This window comes from Vipera berus, assembly GCF_964194415.1.
Source record: "Vipera berus genome assembly, chromosome: 17".
Classification (NCBI taxonomy): domain Eukaryota; kingdom Metazoa; phylum Chordata; class Lepidosauria; order Squamata; family Viperidae; genus Vipera; species Vipera berus.
The window spans coordinates 3,158,356-3,174,721 of NC_138220.1; the positions used below are offsets into that span (position 1 = coordinate 3,158,356).

The 16,366-nt window shown below is 48.8% G+C and overlaps 1 protein-coding gene across 1 annotated transcript; it reads left to right on the forward strand.

Annotated features, from left to right (window-relative positions):
• The first annotated feature begins 928 nt into the window (after window positions 1-928).
• LOC308675696 (uncharacterized protein C1orf159) lies at window positions 929-15,376 on the forward strand. Its single transcript, XM_081341186.1, has 11 exons — window positions 929-998; window positions 2,090-2,237; window positions 3,191-3,270; window positions 7,756-7,846; window positions 8,347-8,422; window positions 9,172-9,276; window positions 9,901-9,969; window positions 10,573-10,707; window positions 11,273-11,298; window positions 11,801-11,828; window positions 12,800-15,376. The coding sequence occupies exons 4-11, from the start codon at window positions 7,775-7,777 to the stop codon at window positions 12,892-12,894; spliced, it is 606 nt and encodes a 201-aa protein (XP_081197312.1). The 5' UTR covers window positions 929-998; window positions 2,090-2,237; window positions 3,191-3,270; window positions 7,756-7,774; the 3' UTR covers window positions 12,895-15,376.
• The last annotated feature ends 990 nt before the right edge of the window (window positions 15,377-16,366 follow it).

Consider the following 16,366-nt stretch of genomic DNA (forward strand, 5'->3'; position numbering starts at 1 on the left):
AAACAAGAGTGTAACCTTGTCCCTGATGGCACCAGCTGTTTGATTCCAGCTGGCAACGTACGTTTTCCAGGAGGCTGCGTGGGTATCTCTGGTTGAAAAAAATAGAAACTCTCTTATTATAATCTCCGGATTATACAAAGCCTCTGCACGGAAGAGGTCTTAATTTTCAAGTGGACATCTGGCGGAGGCCCTGGGCCTTTGAGTGCTGCTCCAAGACCCCAGCGCCTCTTCCCTTTGCGTCCAAAACACACTGAAAATACCTTGAGGTTGCAAAGGAAAGCAATAGGCTAACAGACGTATGTCACCAGAGGTTTTGTTTTTGGTGCTTTGTGCGATGGGAATAATGGCTAAAAATAAGAATGACCTTACTCTAATCTCTGGGGTGCCCACCTGTCTCACCAGGGAATCATGCATAGGGCGATGATTACCTGTGTGCAGGTATATTATTCCTTGCCTACTTTGGGGAGATGTGTACACAGACACAGGTTCCAGAGCTTTTAAATTATATTGTGATTTAAACCTGAAGTTATTTTATCCCCCCCCCAAAAAAACACACACAACCCCCCCCTCCCTCTTTCTCTCACCTGAACCCTTTGCCTCAACTAGGGGCGTCTGGTCTCCTAGCAACCTCAAGATGGCCTCCCCCGCCCGGGCGGATCTCTGGTTCTTGTAGTCTCCGCGGCCTAGTCCTCTCAGCATGGCGTCTCAACTCCGAACTACATTTCCCGAGAGGCGCCGCGGGGCGACGAGGGAAGCGGGCCAGGCGGGACGGCGTCTACCTGGGCGAGGTAAGACGCGCGCCGCGGGGGCCGACGGGAAGGGTAGTTTCCCGCCCCATGCGCGGGCGGGCCGCGGCGGGGCCGGCGGGACTACAACTCCCAGGGAAGAGCGGGCGGACGCGAGGTAGGGCCGCGGTCTCAGGGCGGGGGGTACGAACGAGAGCCGGTCGGGCGGTCGGCGGCCGCCGCCAACGGCTGCTCCTGCGCCCGCGCGCTCAGGTGAGGCCGCGAGGGGGCGCGGTGGGCGGGGCTAGCGGCGGCCCCGCCCTTTGGGGGGGATGATCGCGGGCAGCGGAGCGGGCGATCTCGGCTCGGAGTGGCTTATGGGCACCGGGGTCCGGCTCTGGGCTTGGGGACCCCTGGAGGGTCCGCGGGGAGGGATGGAAGGTCAGCTCCCTCCTGCAGGGGCGCGGGGTTACAGCACCCAGCATCCCCTGCCGCCCTGGCAGGGAGTGGGTCTCCTGGTCCCCCAAACCAGACATGCAGATCGTGCCTTCATCCCTATGCAAGACGTTGCAGGTGCCTAGGAGTATAGAGTACCCATGCTCCCCTGCCTGCTTGGCCGGTATAAAATCCAGCACCCATCCTCCCCTGCCCGCCTTTCCCACTGGCATGCCCTCCAGCTCAGTGGGAGCACCATGCCCACCCTCTCCTCCCTAGACTAGGGGTCTTCAAACTTGGCCCTTTTATGACTTGTGGACTTCAACTCCCAGAATTCCTCAGCCAGCATACCTGACTGAGGAATTCTGGGAGTTGAAGTCCACAAATCATAAAAGAGCCAAGTTTGAAGACCCCTGCCCTAGACGGTCTGGATGCAACCCCCTCCAGATCTGGGGGGAATGCCATACCTATCATCCCCCACCAGCTTGACCCATCCTCTTCTTTTCTGGGGGGAGGTGAGGCCACTCTGCCCATCATCCCCAACCAGCGGGCCAGCCACCCTCCTCTGCTTTTCCCAATCAGGCCCGACCAGAAGTATGTTTCCCATCGCTCCCAGCCCTGCTGACCCTAGCAGTTGCCATTCACAAGTGTTCATGTTGGGAACTCGGCTCTTCTGCCCTGTTGCCTTTTAAAAAGCCTTGGCGTTTGTTTGTTTGTTTTAGTGTGGAGGGTGCATTTGTAGACATCTTGTCTCCGGTTTTTACTTCCTTTTTATATGGGAGGAGGAGGAGGAGGAGGAGGAGGGGAAGGCCAGGGGTGGGGATCCCCCCCCCTTCTCACAGCCATCTGGAGCCATCGGAGTTGCTCTGAAACTTGGTTTGGGCTAGAAAAAGCAGCCGGAGAAGTGACTTGACCTTTTTTGCAAGCAGGTATAGAAAGGAACTCGCTAATCAGGCGCGGGGAACAGATGGGGACCCCCCCCCAAAATACAACTGGCATCCTAAGTCTGCACAGTTTACGCTTCCTTTTGCTCCTTTGGTCAAAGGCCACCTGAAAGGAGATGTCACCAGACTTCCAGTAAGTGGTGGCTTCTGAAACTGCTTTGGTCTTCTAAGGAAGCAATGCTTTTTCTGTTGGGGGCCCGTATATAAGGCCGGCGGAGTCCGCTCGAGGAGGAACACGTTTCCCCGTCAATTTTGCAAAAATCTGTAGGTAAGCCAGGCTTTCAGGCTTCCTCCCCCTTCTTCCCTGCCTTCATGAGGAGTAGGAACCGGAAGGAGCAAACCTGCTCTGCAGAACACAGGATTTCGAGGTGGCTGGTCGCAACTTTGCTGGGGGGGGAATTGCCTTTAGTGTGACGTTTCTAACTGTCAAAAAGCAGTGGTAACGTATCCTTTAGCACACCAAGTGAAAATCAAGCCCTGTTCTCTTTTTTTTCTCCTTTTTTTTTTAAAAAAAAGAGAGACTTTCCAATTGCCTGCTAAACTGCTGTGTTTCAGGCCCCTTTAGAATTTCTGGCTAAAATGGATTTTTCCTTTAGAGAACGAAGTTCCTGAATTGGTCAAAAGAATGCTGTTTAGTATCGTCAAGAGAGGAAAAACTGCTTGTGCAGTCGGCAAACTGCAGCCTGAAGGGGAGGGGTGGGGGGAATAAAACCCGGGAATCCTTCCTGCGGCAAGGGTCTTTCTCGATTTCTTGGGAAAATCCTCTAATTTAATTGAAGCAGCCTTTTTTGTATTTCCCCAGGGGGGGGAAAATTCTCCGTGTCCTTTGAACTCATGCCTGTAATGAACCTCAAGGGAGGTGATGAGTAAAAATCTGGGCAGGGTAACCAGCTTGGCAGGTTTGGGAAGTCTGGCCAAACTTTGTAAGGGAAAGGACATCCGCCAACCAGTCGGTGGAAGCTTCCAAGGTACCAATAGTTACTTCACCTCTTGAGATTTTTTTTTTTAAATTTTTAATAAATGGAGCTAGGTGTTTTTTTTTTTGCTCAGCTATTTTATCACCCCAGGGCTGCTGTAATTTTCTAGGAAGGCCCCACATGCCGGCGTAGATTGTCACCGATTAGCGTGCTCTGCTACCTAGGAGTTCGGCAAAGCAGGGAGAATTGGTGAGTTGCAGCTTTTGCAAACTTTTTGCAAACTTTCCAGTTGATTACAGGATCCAATCTGGTCCTCTGGTCATTAGGAAGGAAGGACAGCCGTGGCCGGGAGGGGGATTACCTGTGCCTTTGACAGCTTTGGCTAGGAAACTGAAAGATTGAGGAACAGGTTGGTTTTTGTGCCTTTTTAAGATTCGGAATTGGAAAAAAAGCTGTGGAATGAAGCTTCTGAGGCCTGCTTTTCTTCTGGGCTGGGGTGCTAAGGACCCTCAATTTATATTACAAGTGAAATTTACATGCAATTAGTTGATATTCTTTTCTTTAATTGATTCCCTGGGCCCTGGAGTTTTGTGATGTGCGATGATGGGGCTGTCAAAGGCGGGTTTTTTTGCCGTGAATTTTGAAGCAGAGGCTTTGATGCTCCCATTGCGGGATGAAAAGCTAAAATGTGAGTCCCCTTATGGGGAAGAAGAGATGAAGGATGCACCCACCTCATTCGTGGGGCTGTGAGCTTTGGAGTGGGAGGAGAGAGAGACTGTCTCTGAGAACGTGCAGAAGGCAACTGAGGAAGGAAGTGAAGGTTGGAAGGAGGGAACAGGAATTGCAGTGTGTGTGCGCGAGAAAGGCTTTAGAGACACTCCAATCTCCAGTCTGGCTTTGGTGGTGTGCATTTCACACACACACACAAACACACACACACTAGCATAGAGTGAAGAAGAAGGGGGCCCTGCACAAATAGTTTTTCTCCTTCTCTGTCCTACACCAATACAGCTGGCCTTGGGCCATGCCTAGCAAAGATCTCCCAACCACAGTTTTGAAGCGCCTGGTTGTCTGAACCAGGGGTAGAAAACCTGACTCAGGTCTGGATCCTTGGAAGGTTTCGGATCCTGCTCCAGCCTGAGCTTAACACACGTTCGAAAAGCTATTTTTTTTTCCCTCCCCGGCACGAAGTCTGCCAGTTTTTTTAACTGACAAGCCTTCAAAAGCCATTCTTCACCTTGCATTCCCGATTAATAGCCTGCTTTGATCGCCTCGCCTCTTTAATCAGCTTAACTATTAAAGTATTAGAAATCTTTAGCCCTGCTCGCACGCAGCTCGGCTGAGTAGCAGCAGCGCCAGAGAATGTAAGCACAACGGGTGGGTTTCACTGTGTGTGTGTGTGTGTGAGGGGGGAGTGCGGAGGCAGCTTTTGTGCCAGGAGCAGTGGTTCCTTTGTGGAAACTCAGTTGGAATAATTTTCCCATTTTCATTGCTAGTTCAATTGGTTCTCGGGGGAATTAAAAGAGAGAAAAGGATCGATGCATACGGTCTAATTTATAAATGTATACGTTAAGATGGCTATTTGGGACCCAAACTGCGTTCTCTTTCCATTTCTCTGCATACTGTATCTCCTGACTAGTGGCAAGCGAGACACCAGCCACTGCTTTGTTAAACATCTTGTGCTCAGCCTCAACAAGACAGAAGACAGAATAAGAAGAGTTGGAGGCCCTATCGCAGTCTTCAAGACCCTGAGAAGTTGGCAGGTGTGAACAAAATAGCAGGGACCCCCCAAGGCCACTGAGATGGCTTTTGGGGGACAAAGTAGGCTGGAAAGAAACGGGCTGGTTTTAGATCACCTTGTGGTGTGCTTTCCCCTCACTGTATTTTAGAAGCAGGTGTGTTTTTCAATGCGATTTATATCCGTATCCTGTCTCCCTGCTAAACTGTGATCCTATAAAGAAGAGGCTGATTGAAAAGAGGGCTTGGCTTCTCAGTCCTGGATTATTTGGGAACTATCCGTTCAGCCCAGCGCTTGAGCAGGCAGCAGTTCTGCCAGCCCAGCCCAGCTCCTCCAAGGCGAGAGAAATATAGGCTTCGCCAGGATAAAAAAAACAAAAACATCAGCAGCTCAATCTTGAAAGGAGACAGATCAATTCAGGCCGTAAAGGCAGATCAATGCCAGCCCAGCAGCCGAAGAGCAAATGTTCGGAGCCTCGTACAAATTTGTGGCCGCCAAGAAAAATCTCCCCGTAAATATTCGTCTGGTTGATAAGGACACCATCCGAAGAAGCGGGGTGGGTATGGGACGTGACCCGTCTCGCTAGCCCCATTCCTTCTGTGAAAGGCTCCACTTTTTCTTCTTTCCCAAATTAGAGCGAGAGTAGATCCTTTTCGGCACAACGTCAGCAGCCCCTGGTGCGAAATGGGTGGACAAGGCAGGTCGCCGATTCCCTTGAGACGGCCTTCCCCTTTTTCAGCCAAGCCTGGCCGGTTTAAAAGGAAATAAATAAATAAATAAAATAAACCATTGTGTCCCCAGATAGGACCGTCACAGCTGGCTGGTTAAATTCCAGATTAGGAGAACGATTCGTTTGGCCACTGAACAGCCAACGGGCTCAGTTCAATGATTATTGGCTAGCTAGAAAGAACGAAGATTACTTTTAATTTTTCCCACCGATATTGACAAAATACAGAGGTTTGTAGCTAGGCCACCGTCTGTACAGCGTTTATGAACCTTGTCAACTTTTAAAAGGTGCGGATTTCAGCTCCCAGAATTCCCCAGCGAGCTGTCCTGGCTCGGGGATTCTGGGAGTTGAAGTCCACACTTCTTAAAAAGTCGTCAAAGTTGACAAACAACTGATCTAGTAGTACCTTACAAAATGGCAGGGTGTTAGCGAATATTTGGTATCACTTACCTGCCCCAATTTAATCGGAGATTCCAAGATATTCTACAGGTGAGTGCCTGCTCCACCGGGAAACGTTAATCTTCTCCTCAACACGAGTCCAGGTGCCATCCTTGTAGAAGATCGAGGTTCTCCTCTACCACCCTTTTCCAAGAAAACGTACAATTATTAGGTAATTAAGAAGTGACTATTGGATTATGAATTCATCAATACACAGGATATGTTTACGAAGCTAGGGGCAAAGGAAGCCTGGACATTTGTTGAGGAAGAAAGGCATGTTCTCACCCTCCTAAGAGTCTTAGGAACTCTCCCCCACTTGATATTCCCACCTGCAGCCCCAACCAGTTCTTCCATAGTTCCTTGAACACCAGGGAGCTATAGCAAGCAAATAACGATCAGAAGTGCCGGGGACCTTGCCAATCTCTGCTAATGTTTACCAGCCTCCTCTGATTTCAACGGATTCCCGGTAGAATCGGTCAGCCAGATGTTCAGACTGAATTTGGCATTTTTATCCGTCTATCGAGTCTTTTCCCCAAGGACCTGGGAGGCCCAGATGTGGTCGGTTGATGGGGTTAAACGTTTCAGCACAGGATGTAAGCTGTTCCCAGTAATTGTCCGTTTGTCTTTCACGGACCCTTAAAACTCTTCCTGATTCGATTCTAATTTTTTTTTGTTGGCTTTCTAAGCAAGGTTGCTTAATTTTGACCCAGGTCTCTGCAGCAAGAGGGGGGGGGGGCGGAGCTGAAAAGCATAACTAGCCTCTACTTAGCTTGAATTTGCCCCTTCCAAAAACCAGCCCGTCTGCCAGATGTTGGCAATTGAACCCTAGAAAGAAAGATACTCGTCTATTTAAGCCTACATGTCACGATCGGATGCAAGTCTCATCTGAGCTGGTAGTCCCTGTTGTCCTCTGAGGCTAGGAATGAGTTAAAAAATAAAATAAAACCCCACTAAGGCAATTGGTTGCATCAAGGACCCTTTTCTTATAGGGAAGAAATGGTTCTCCAGCAGGCTTGTAAAATAAAATTTGCCTGCCTCTCATTTTGATAGGCCAGATAACAGGAAGCCTTACGAGCGTCCTCAGCCTTGACAAGCCACAAAGCTTTGATGTGAGGAAGGAAACGGGCTATTTTCTATCAAGTTTTTCCTTTCTCTTTTAATATGTTCGCTTGGTTCTTGATGCGATAAATTCCCAGGAATAAACAGCTAAAGCTCGGTTTGGGTTGAAAATGACGGATGTGAAAAGCTTTTATTCCTTCCTCGGTGGTTTGCAAGCTGTATTTGGTATTGGGGTTGGGTTTTTTTTGGGGGGAGATTAAAAAGATACTTCATTTTCTAAGGATGAGAAGAGAATGGACGTCCAATTATCACTTGAAAAAGGCACATCTTTTTTTTTCCAATTTGGGCTTCTCAAAAAGCCAATTTGTTCTGTGTACTTCATTGGATTCCTTTTAGCTTTTTTTTTTTTTAGCTGCCCGTCCTCCTCCCTTTTTAATTTGATCAAAATTGCCTTTTATGCTGCTGGAGTTTTCTCCCCATTGTGCATGCCAAATTAGAACTTAATACAGCCTCGCGAATGGGCTTCATAAAACTTATTATCCTATCTCGGAGTTGATAAGACATCAACTTGTTTAATGCCCCTTCCTTTGGTTGCTAAGGCGGGAGGCGGCGGGAAATCCTGGGTTTGCAACTCTTGGCTTGTAGCTGTTTGCTGGACTAGAAGACCTCCAAGGGTCCCTTCCAACTTCTATTCATATTCTGTACTGTTCTATTCCAAACTTGAAAACTCTAAATATTGGTTTGTTGTTGTTTTTCCCCCCCCACTTCGTAGGCTTTGCTCCAGCTTGGACATGGCGGTGCCCTGCGTGTTCCTTCTAACTGTGCTGGGAGCAGAAGTCACCAGCAAATCCACCGGCAGCTTGGTAGGTACGGCGCGCGGCTGTGGGCTCAAATCCAGAATAAAAAAAAAAAGAACAGACAGAAAAGAGGATTTATCCCCTGAAGCCCACTCCCCCCCACCCCACCCTTGATCTTGACACAGAAACTTTGTAAGCCGCGTAAGCTCTGCTCATTGGCTCGTGAGTTCATGGACGGCCCTACTCCTGGGGTACGTCTCGGTTGTAACAAGCCACCGTAAGTCCAGTTTTTCCCCTACACGGAGGATGCTAAGAGGGGGATTAAGTCTGGGAAGCCATCTGCTCATCCAGGCAGAGTCCTTAATTTGCTCCTGATGGCTCTGGAAGACGGCAGCGTCTTAATCCTGATTTCCAGTGGTGATTACTGATCAGTCCAAAGGATATTAGCCTGTAGATCAGATCAGCCTGGATTTGTGAATGAGAAGGCTGGGGCGTTTTTTTTAAAAAGTTTTTTTTTAAAACCTTGGAAAAATGTGTTGTTGTTGTTGTTTCTCTCCTTACACTAGGAATCGGATGCAGAATGCTGCATGGATGCGAGGGAAGCCAACGGCACCTGCCTTGCCAACACCCAGTGCACTCCAGGTAGGCAGTGAGTCTGGCTGGGCCAGCTAAGAAAGCAGCATTTTCACACCCGGGCTTTCTCGGTGGTCTCCTTTCCAGCGGCAAAGAGGCAGCCGGTTCTGGAATGCAGTTTATAAACTTTCCACCCATGAATCATGGTGAAATTTTTTTTTTCTCGTGGGAGCTTCCTCCCACTTTTTAAAAATCCCTCCCGGGATCGAGGTTGAAATTAATCTTGCCGGGTTTTATTTCTGGCAAGGCCTTCTGTAGTCTTGGGAGGGGGATTTTGCCCCTCCCTCCTGCATCCTTCCAAAATTGCAAGCTCCTCCGACGTAAAGCGAAAAAGCACGTTTCTCCTTTTCTTTCTCAATGCCGTCAGGAGACAAATATTTCTTTTGTTAAAATTTATTGGCCGCCCATCTCGCCCAGGGGCTTGGCGTTTCACGGCACAGCCGCAAAACGGATGCTGGCAAAATGAACATTTTAATTTTCTGTATCTTGCAAGGGTTAACTTTTTTTTTAAAAAAAAGAGAGCCAGGGTTTATTTTTGACACTTACGTTTCCTAAACCACAAAAAAATGGCAGTGCTGATTTTCAGCACAAGGGGAGATAAAAGAACGTTGATGTTCAGTTAGGGTGAAAGAGGAGGCATGAATTCCTTCCTTCCTTCCTTCCTTCCTTCCTTCCTTCCTTCCTTCCTTCCTTCCTTCCTTCCTTCCTTCCTTCCTTCCTTCCTCTCTCCTCACCCTTCCTGTCCTCACACCACGCAGGCTGCTACAGGCGGTGGAACGAAGACGGCAGCAGCAGCTGCGTGAAATGTGAGAACAAGACCCTCCCTGCGGCTCCAGTGTACAACCTGACGGACTGTCAAAACGGTGAGCCTTTGACGGGGCCTTCCTCCGTCTTCTGGTTTTTGCCCTTGGGGCAAGAGTTGAGAATGCTTCTCGCTGCTTTTCCCCTTCCCGTCCAGCAGAGGGCAGAAGGGAGGCATTCGAAGGTTCAGGATCCCGGGACGAAAACAGCCCAAGGCTCTAGTCCTCTTAAAAAAAAAAAAATTCGAGAACGCAAACACGGTTAAGAGTGCCTCGTTGACTTGATGTGTTTTTGAAAAGCCCCTCGATCGACACCCCGTTTGTTTTTATTTCATTTATTAAATTCATGTACGGGCCTTCTCGCCTATAAGGTGGCTCTTTATCTCGGCTAGTCTTTTGTTGGCGTTCGTTTTTTGATGAGCAGGCCTCCAATCCTCCACAGCCTCTCCTTGTTTCCTTCTGCCTTTGCGACAGAAGGAGTAAAAAATATTCCTGTCCACGCAGTGAATGCTTCGGGCATTGAGCTGGCTTTGCCTCTAAATCTACTAAAGCAAAATCCCAGCAATGGAATTGGGGGAAAAATAAGGAAGGCAAGCCTTTTCTCTCGGAAGCGGCAATGCAGCAATCCGGCCGGCTTTGGGCTTACTGTGTTCTTTCTCCCTTCCCCAAATTTCTGGCTTCGTGTAGATGCAGCCAGGGGATTCAGCCCCGCGGCCAACGTAACCGCCACTGTAAACCCGGAGACCCTCGGCGTGGGTGAGTAACATTGACGAGGCTTTGGAAACGGATTTCGATTCTCAACAAGAGAGGGGTTTTTTTTTTCCTCCCCGGCCATCATTACAGCTCGTCCTCAGATTATGGCCACGACTGAGCTCAGCCTTTTCTGTGGCTTAAGCGAGAAGGGGTTAAAAGTGGAGTTTTGCCCCAGCTGTTAAAGGGGGTCAGTGCAGCTGTTAAGCTGCATCGGCTTTGCTCGCCAGGAGATGGCAGAAGGGGATCACGTGGTCCCGGTACCCTGCAACTCTCCTAAGTCCGTGCCAGATTTTGTTCACGTGGCCTTGGGGACGCTGCGATGGTCGTGAAGTGTGAACCGTGGTCCCGAGCCACTTTTTCTGCAGTGCCGTCGTTAACTCTGGACGGTTACTAAACGAATGGATGCAAATCGAGGACTACCTGTATGGAAGCATTTCTAGGATCCAGCTAAGAAGCCACTGATTTTATTTTATTTTTTATTAAAAAAAAGGGAGAGGAATTAGGGGGCGATGGCTCGGCCTGTAAAGCGCTGGATTGATTTGCGAGGTTAGGAAAAGGCTTTCATTCCGCGAGACTCTTCTTCCATTTTTTTTTTTGGCTTTCCAGGCGGCCCAGAAGTTGCGGCGTCCCTAATTTTTGGCACCTTTGTGATCAGCCTCTTCCTCATCCTCTGCGTTGCGTCCTTCTTCTACCTCAAACGTGCCAATAAGCTCCCCAATCTCTTCTACCGAAGAAGCAAAGGTAGGTTTGTCTGCCAGCTGTTGCCAGCTGTTGTAACAAAAATGACTAGGGGGCTGGAAGGTTGTGGGAATTGGGTACGTCTGGCCTAGTGAAAAGACACGAGTGGTCTTCCAATATCTAAGGGGCTGCTGCAAAGAAAGAGAAGAGAAGAGAATAGAGAATAGAATAGAATAAATGAAGACTAGAATAGAATAAGTGAAGAGAATAGAATAGAATAGAGAATAGAATATAGAATAGAATAGAATAGGAATTGTAATGGAATGGAACGGAACGGAATAGAAGAATGGAATGGAATGGAATAGAGAATAGAATAGAATAGAATAGAATAGAATAGAATAGAATAGAATAGAATAGAATAGAATAGAATAAGTGAAGAAGAGAATAGAGAATAGAATATAGAAGAAATGAAAAAATAGGATAGGATCTGTACCTCCCAGGCTGCTCAAGAACAGATCCCTTGATAGGAAAGGGTGCTTTTTGATGTCATGGCGCATAATTGAAACGGGCTTCTCTGTCGTTCATTTCTTATTAATTTATTTTTTTTATCCCTTTCTGTGTTTCCCAGGGTCCATTGTACAGTCTGCTGAATCAGTAAGTACGGATCCATCCTGGGGGGGTTTCCGGGACCTTGCAAAGCCTCCCAAGGCAAGAAGGCGGTTGAGGATGATGGGTGGGGAGAGGTCCCAGCTGGCCCATTCCTCTGATCTCTTAGCAAATTTGTTTTTTTCCAGAGGGCGGTGGGTTTCAATCTTAAGAAGATGCAGCAGTGTTTTGTTTTGTTTTGAACCTGGTGGCAAATTTAAGATGTATGGACTTCAAGTCCCAGAATTCCCCAGCCAACGTGGCTGGGTAATTCTGGGAGTTGAAGTCCACACATCCTCAAGTTGGCGTATTTGAACAACACCGGCTTCGATAATGCAATCCCGGGGAGAAATTACAGGATGAGATCACCGTAAATCTTTTTTCCCCCCCACCCCCAAGTATGGATGGAATCGGCTATCAGATTTCCCGGAAAACTGGAAGAGGGGTGGGGTGGTTTACCTTAACGAAAGGCTGATTCCGACCAAACCTCATCTCGTTTTTCTCTTTTTAGGCGTCCATGTTATCCCCACCTTCTTCAAGTAAGGATTTTTCTCCGTTCGTTTCTTTTTTTCTCTCTTCTTTTGTGTCCTGGGTAACAAGGGTTATTTAAAACGCAGGAACAAACCCTCGAGTTTTATCCAGAAAAGGAAGATAGGAATCCTGCAGGGGCTTTGGAAATCTTGATTATTATTATTATTATTATTGCTTCATTTTATCCTAAGAAACCTCTTTCTCAACACAAAGCAGCTCTTTGTTTCCCCTTGGTCCAGGGGAACCTCTTGCACAGGTTTTGTACCCCGTTTCCACTACCCTAAATAGCTCTGGCCTTTTCAAACCACACCGAGCAGTGCAAGATTTTACGGGTACGTCTGGGGGGGGGGGGAAGCATTTTTGAGCCTGCCTCCATCAGTTCAATCTGCCTAAATAAATCCCAGGTGTGGGGGGGTTTTTTGGGGGGGTGTCTCTGCAGACTGCAAAAGTGTGTGCTGCTTCGGGCGGCAGGCGACCGGAGCAGAAAAAATAATTGCAGCGGGAAGACGGGATTCCTTACCCTAACCTCCCGTTTGTCCGCCAAATTGCCTCAATAAGCATGTGCCATCCCCTAGGGCAGGGGTAGGCAACCTCGGCTCTTTTATGACTCATGGACGTCAACTCCCAGAAGGAATTCTGGGAGTTGAAGTCCATGAGTCATAAAAGAGCCGAGGTTGCCTACCCCTGCCCTAGGGTGCCCCCATTTTCCAAAGCAAAATATTGTCTCCTCCTTGTGTATCGTTTCAGAAACGCAAGGGTGCCTCCCCACTTTTCTTTTTTCGCTTTCCTTTTTTAACCCATGTGTGCGTGTGAGTGTGTGTGTATGTGTGTGTGTGTGTGAGAGAGAGAGAGAGATATGGGATGAGCCAGTGTCGGAAGAGAAAGATATGGAAATCCTTTGGTCCCTAAAATGAAATTTAAACCACCTTTGTGAGACTGGGGATAGAAACTTAACAGTCTCTCTCTCTTTTGGCCCCAGTCCGGAAACCCCGCTACATCCGAAGGGATCGTTCGCTCGCCAGCTCCACCACCAGCACGACTCTGTCCGCCGAGACCCGGGTCAGCAACGTGTAGCCGTCGGGGACCTGTAAATACGAGGGCAGCCATCGAGTTGCTGGGAAAGCGCCTGAGAAGAGAATTGGTGGCGGGGGGGAGCCCAGCCAGCTTCCGCGCGATGAGTGGACTCGTGCCCGATCAGCAGGAAACGGGGACTCCAACGTTTGCTTAGCCCTGGGAGACGGACGTTTCGGACGACCCTGGTTGCCAAGCCGCCTTGAGAAGCCTCTTTGCTCCGGACCCTGTGAGCCAGCCGGGAACCGCCTGGAGGAAATGGCCAGGCTTCAAAGGAAACTCAAGTGCCATATTTTGGGGTGCGTTTTCGGAAACAGAACGGCACCCTCTGCTTTCCGGAGGGGTGGGTGGGAGGTTCTCTCTGAGGCGCAGAGTAGGCTGCTAGGAAGCACATTGCCTCCGTTCTTCCCGTCGCGTAATTTTTCCTAGAGTTTGACCGAGGCCTTAAGCTCAAGGCAGCCTTGCCGTTTTTGAGCACTCAAGATTGGTTTGATTCTCCCTTTTTATCTTCTTAGGACCCAGCCAGGTTCCCCCTCTTTTTGTAAAGTCCTTGCCTGCTACCTGAGGTTTTTTTGGGGGGGGGGGCGGGGCGGCCGAACCCCAGCTTGGACAGGCCTGGCCCATCTTCCCCGTGACCCCGCTTGGAAGCCCTGACTTAGCTCTTCAAGGGGTCAGCAGCTCACCCCATGCTCTCCACTGGCCAGCAGGGAGAAAGGCGGGTACGTGGGAATGCAGGTAGTCCTCGACTTACAACAATTCATTTAGTGACCGAAGTGACAGCGGCACTGAAAAACGCGACTTATGCCCCCTTTTTTCCACACTTACGACCTCTGCGGCCTCCCCGTGGCCGCGTTATTTACATTTGGATGCTTGGCAGCTGGTTCGGACTTAACGACGGTCGCAGTGTCCCGGGGTCGCATGGTCCCCTTTGGCGACCTTCTGACGAGCAAAGTCAATGGGGGGGAAGCCGGATTCATTTAACGACCCAAGTTGCTAACTTATCAAGTGCAGCGATTCACTGTGGCTAGAAAGGGGCAAAACTCACTTAACAAATGTCTCGTTTAGCAGCGGAAATCTTGGGCTCAATTGTCCCCAGAAGTCGAGGACTGCCTGTGGTCTCTCTTGGCGTCTGGGTTGGTGCTCCGTAAAACTAAAATCAGCATCCTTCAGGCAGGTCCCAAAGCCATCGGTGGGGATGACGTTGCTGGCTGAATGAGGATGGGGGGGGGGGGGTTCTCTGCTTTCTCAACAAGCCATCTGACTTACTTTCTCTCTTCCCCACCTGCCCTCTGTGTAGATTCCCTAATTCAAGTCCATCCTTATGCAAATCGAAGCGCGCCAGCCCTTCGCTCTCCAAAGGCAACGCAAAGCGATCCAGCAACTTCAAATTGCCCCAAATGATTCCTCCTCCATCCACGGTGGAGGTTAAAAAAAAATTCGGGCTGATCTTGATCCAAGGGAAGTTAGCTAGGAATTTCAGAGGGCTGCACCCATTCCTGTAGGCCAAATGTTTTGAGCCAGACCGCAAGAACGGCGCGTTGTCAGTGCTTTTTTTGTAAAAGAAAAAGGTGCCGGAACTCACACACGTCATACAACCCGCCTTGCCTACCCTACAAGGTTCCATCCAAAAAAGGTGCCGGAACTCCGTTCTGAGCGTTCTATGAGAAAAAAAGCCCTGGGCGTTGTAGAAGTCACAAGCCTTCCTTCCAAAGATGGCTGTCTTTTCCCTCCCCTCCCCTCCCCCCCCAAACAAGGATGTTGTGTTCTCCTTGCCTTGCTCTCTGTCCAGGCCTGGGTGCTTGTGACCTTCCCGAAGTTGTCAGAACACGAATCCTACCCCTTAGCACTGGTCACGCTAGCTGGGTTCATGGGAGTGAAAACCCAGAAGCCTCTGGCCAGCCACAGGTCCCCTAATCTTGTGACACGTCCACCTCCCATCCCTTTAAAAAACAAAAAAAGCATTTGTTGTTACCGAAGTTGCATGGTTATTATTTTAGATCCTTCTTTCCTTCCGTTGGGCTCCTTACGATCCCTGTTGTGGGGAAGTGGCTTGGGAAGAAAGAGCCTGCGGATGTCCCTAGATTCTTTTTTCTTTACTCCTTCTGATTGACCGAGATTCTATGCAATGAAACCACGCGATCTCCTTTACACTCCTTTTCCTCCCCGCTGGCATTTGTGGCTGGCTTTAGCTGGGGTTATTTTGCTTCCTCACCGGACACAATTTTAGCAAAAGCCAAACTGCTCTTTTGTTTCGTTGCCTTGTCCCGTGTTTCAACCCTCAAGGACGCCTCTGGGATTCCTGACCCCGTAGCAAGTTTGGGATGCCCTTTCCTATTTCCGAGATTGTAGTCGCCGTCTGGTTGCATCCCAGACCGAACTGTAGAGGGAGAAGGGGATTGCTCTTTTAGCAGGAAAAAAAAAAGGTGAAAATGTTTTGAAGTGAGCCATTGAAACCAAAACACTGGAATAGATAGATTTTTTTATTCCTTCACACCGTTGTGTCAGATGCAAAATGTGTAGCTTTGTATATACGTGTTTTGTTTGATTTTATTCCCCACTCCGTCCTTTCAACTCTCCCTTCTCCCCCCTGCCTTGAATAAAAGCACAGCAGATTTGACGTATTTTTAATGGTAAAAGATGACTGATCTGGTGCTTTACCAACATATGGGGGGGGGGGTTTGTCGCAATTTGGAATTACTGACATGGGGTGGGGGGAGGTCTGTTTGCCTTTGGAGACTGCCCAAAGGTTTGGTCTAATCGGCATCAATAAAAGCAGAAGATCCCAGTTCATTCCATCGTTGTGGGCTATCTTCTGCTTTCTCAAAACTGCTGTATCCCTCTTGCATAAATCAAGTTTCAAGAGGAAGGCAGTACCACTCCCTGGCCGCTAGAGGGAGCCTGCTCTTCTAAAGCAAAATAAGAATTATTTCACTGCAGAACGAGTCCGGTGGTTATTACCCTACTCTCCTATTTGGGAGAAATCGAAGCATGTCATGGGGGGAAGGAAAAAAAAAAGAGTTTAAAATTGAAATCCAGAAAGAAAGAGAAGCCGGCTAGATTCAGTCCACTTCAGCTACTCTAGAACGAGCGACGTGAGCGCCCGATGATCCCTTGAAGCTACGAGAGGACCTCCACGCACAACTAAGGTTAGCAGTTTTTCCAAAGCCACAGAAGTCATCAACGGAGAAGGGAGGAAAGGAAAGGAAAACTCTCCAGCTTCTGACCATTGTAAAAGTGCCTGACCAGGACTCCCAATGTTGGTCAAAGAAGAGACTGGACAAGCCATTTGTCTGAAATGGTATAGGGTTTCCTGTCTGAGCAGGGGGCTGGACTAGATGACCTCCAAGGTCCCTTCCAACTTTATTATATTATTGTTATAAAACTTTTACTCATTAAACATGAACCTCAGTCAACTGAACATTCAAATTGACTGGCACTGATGGTTGACACAGGTTGCTGCCAGCATCCTAGGTAT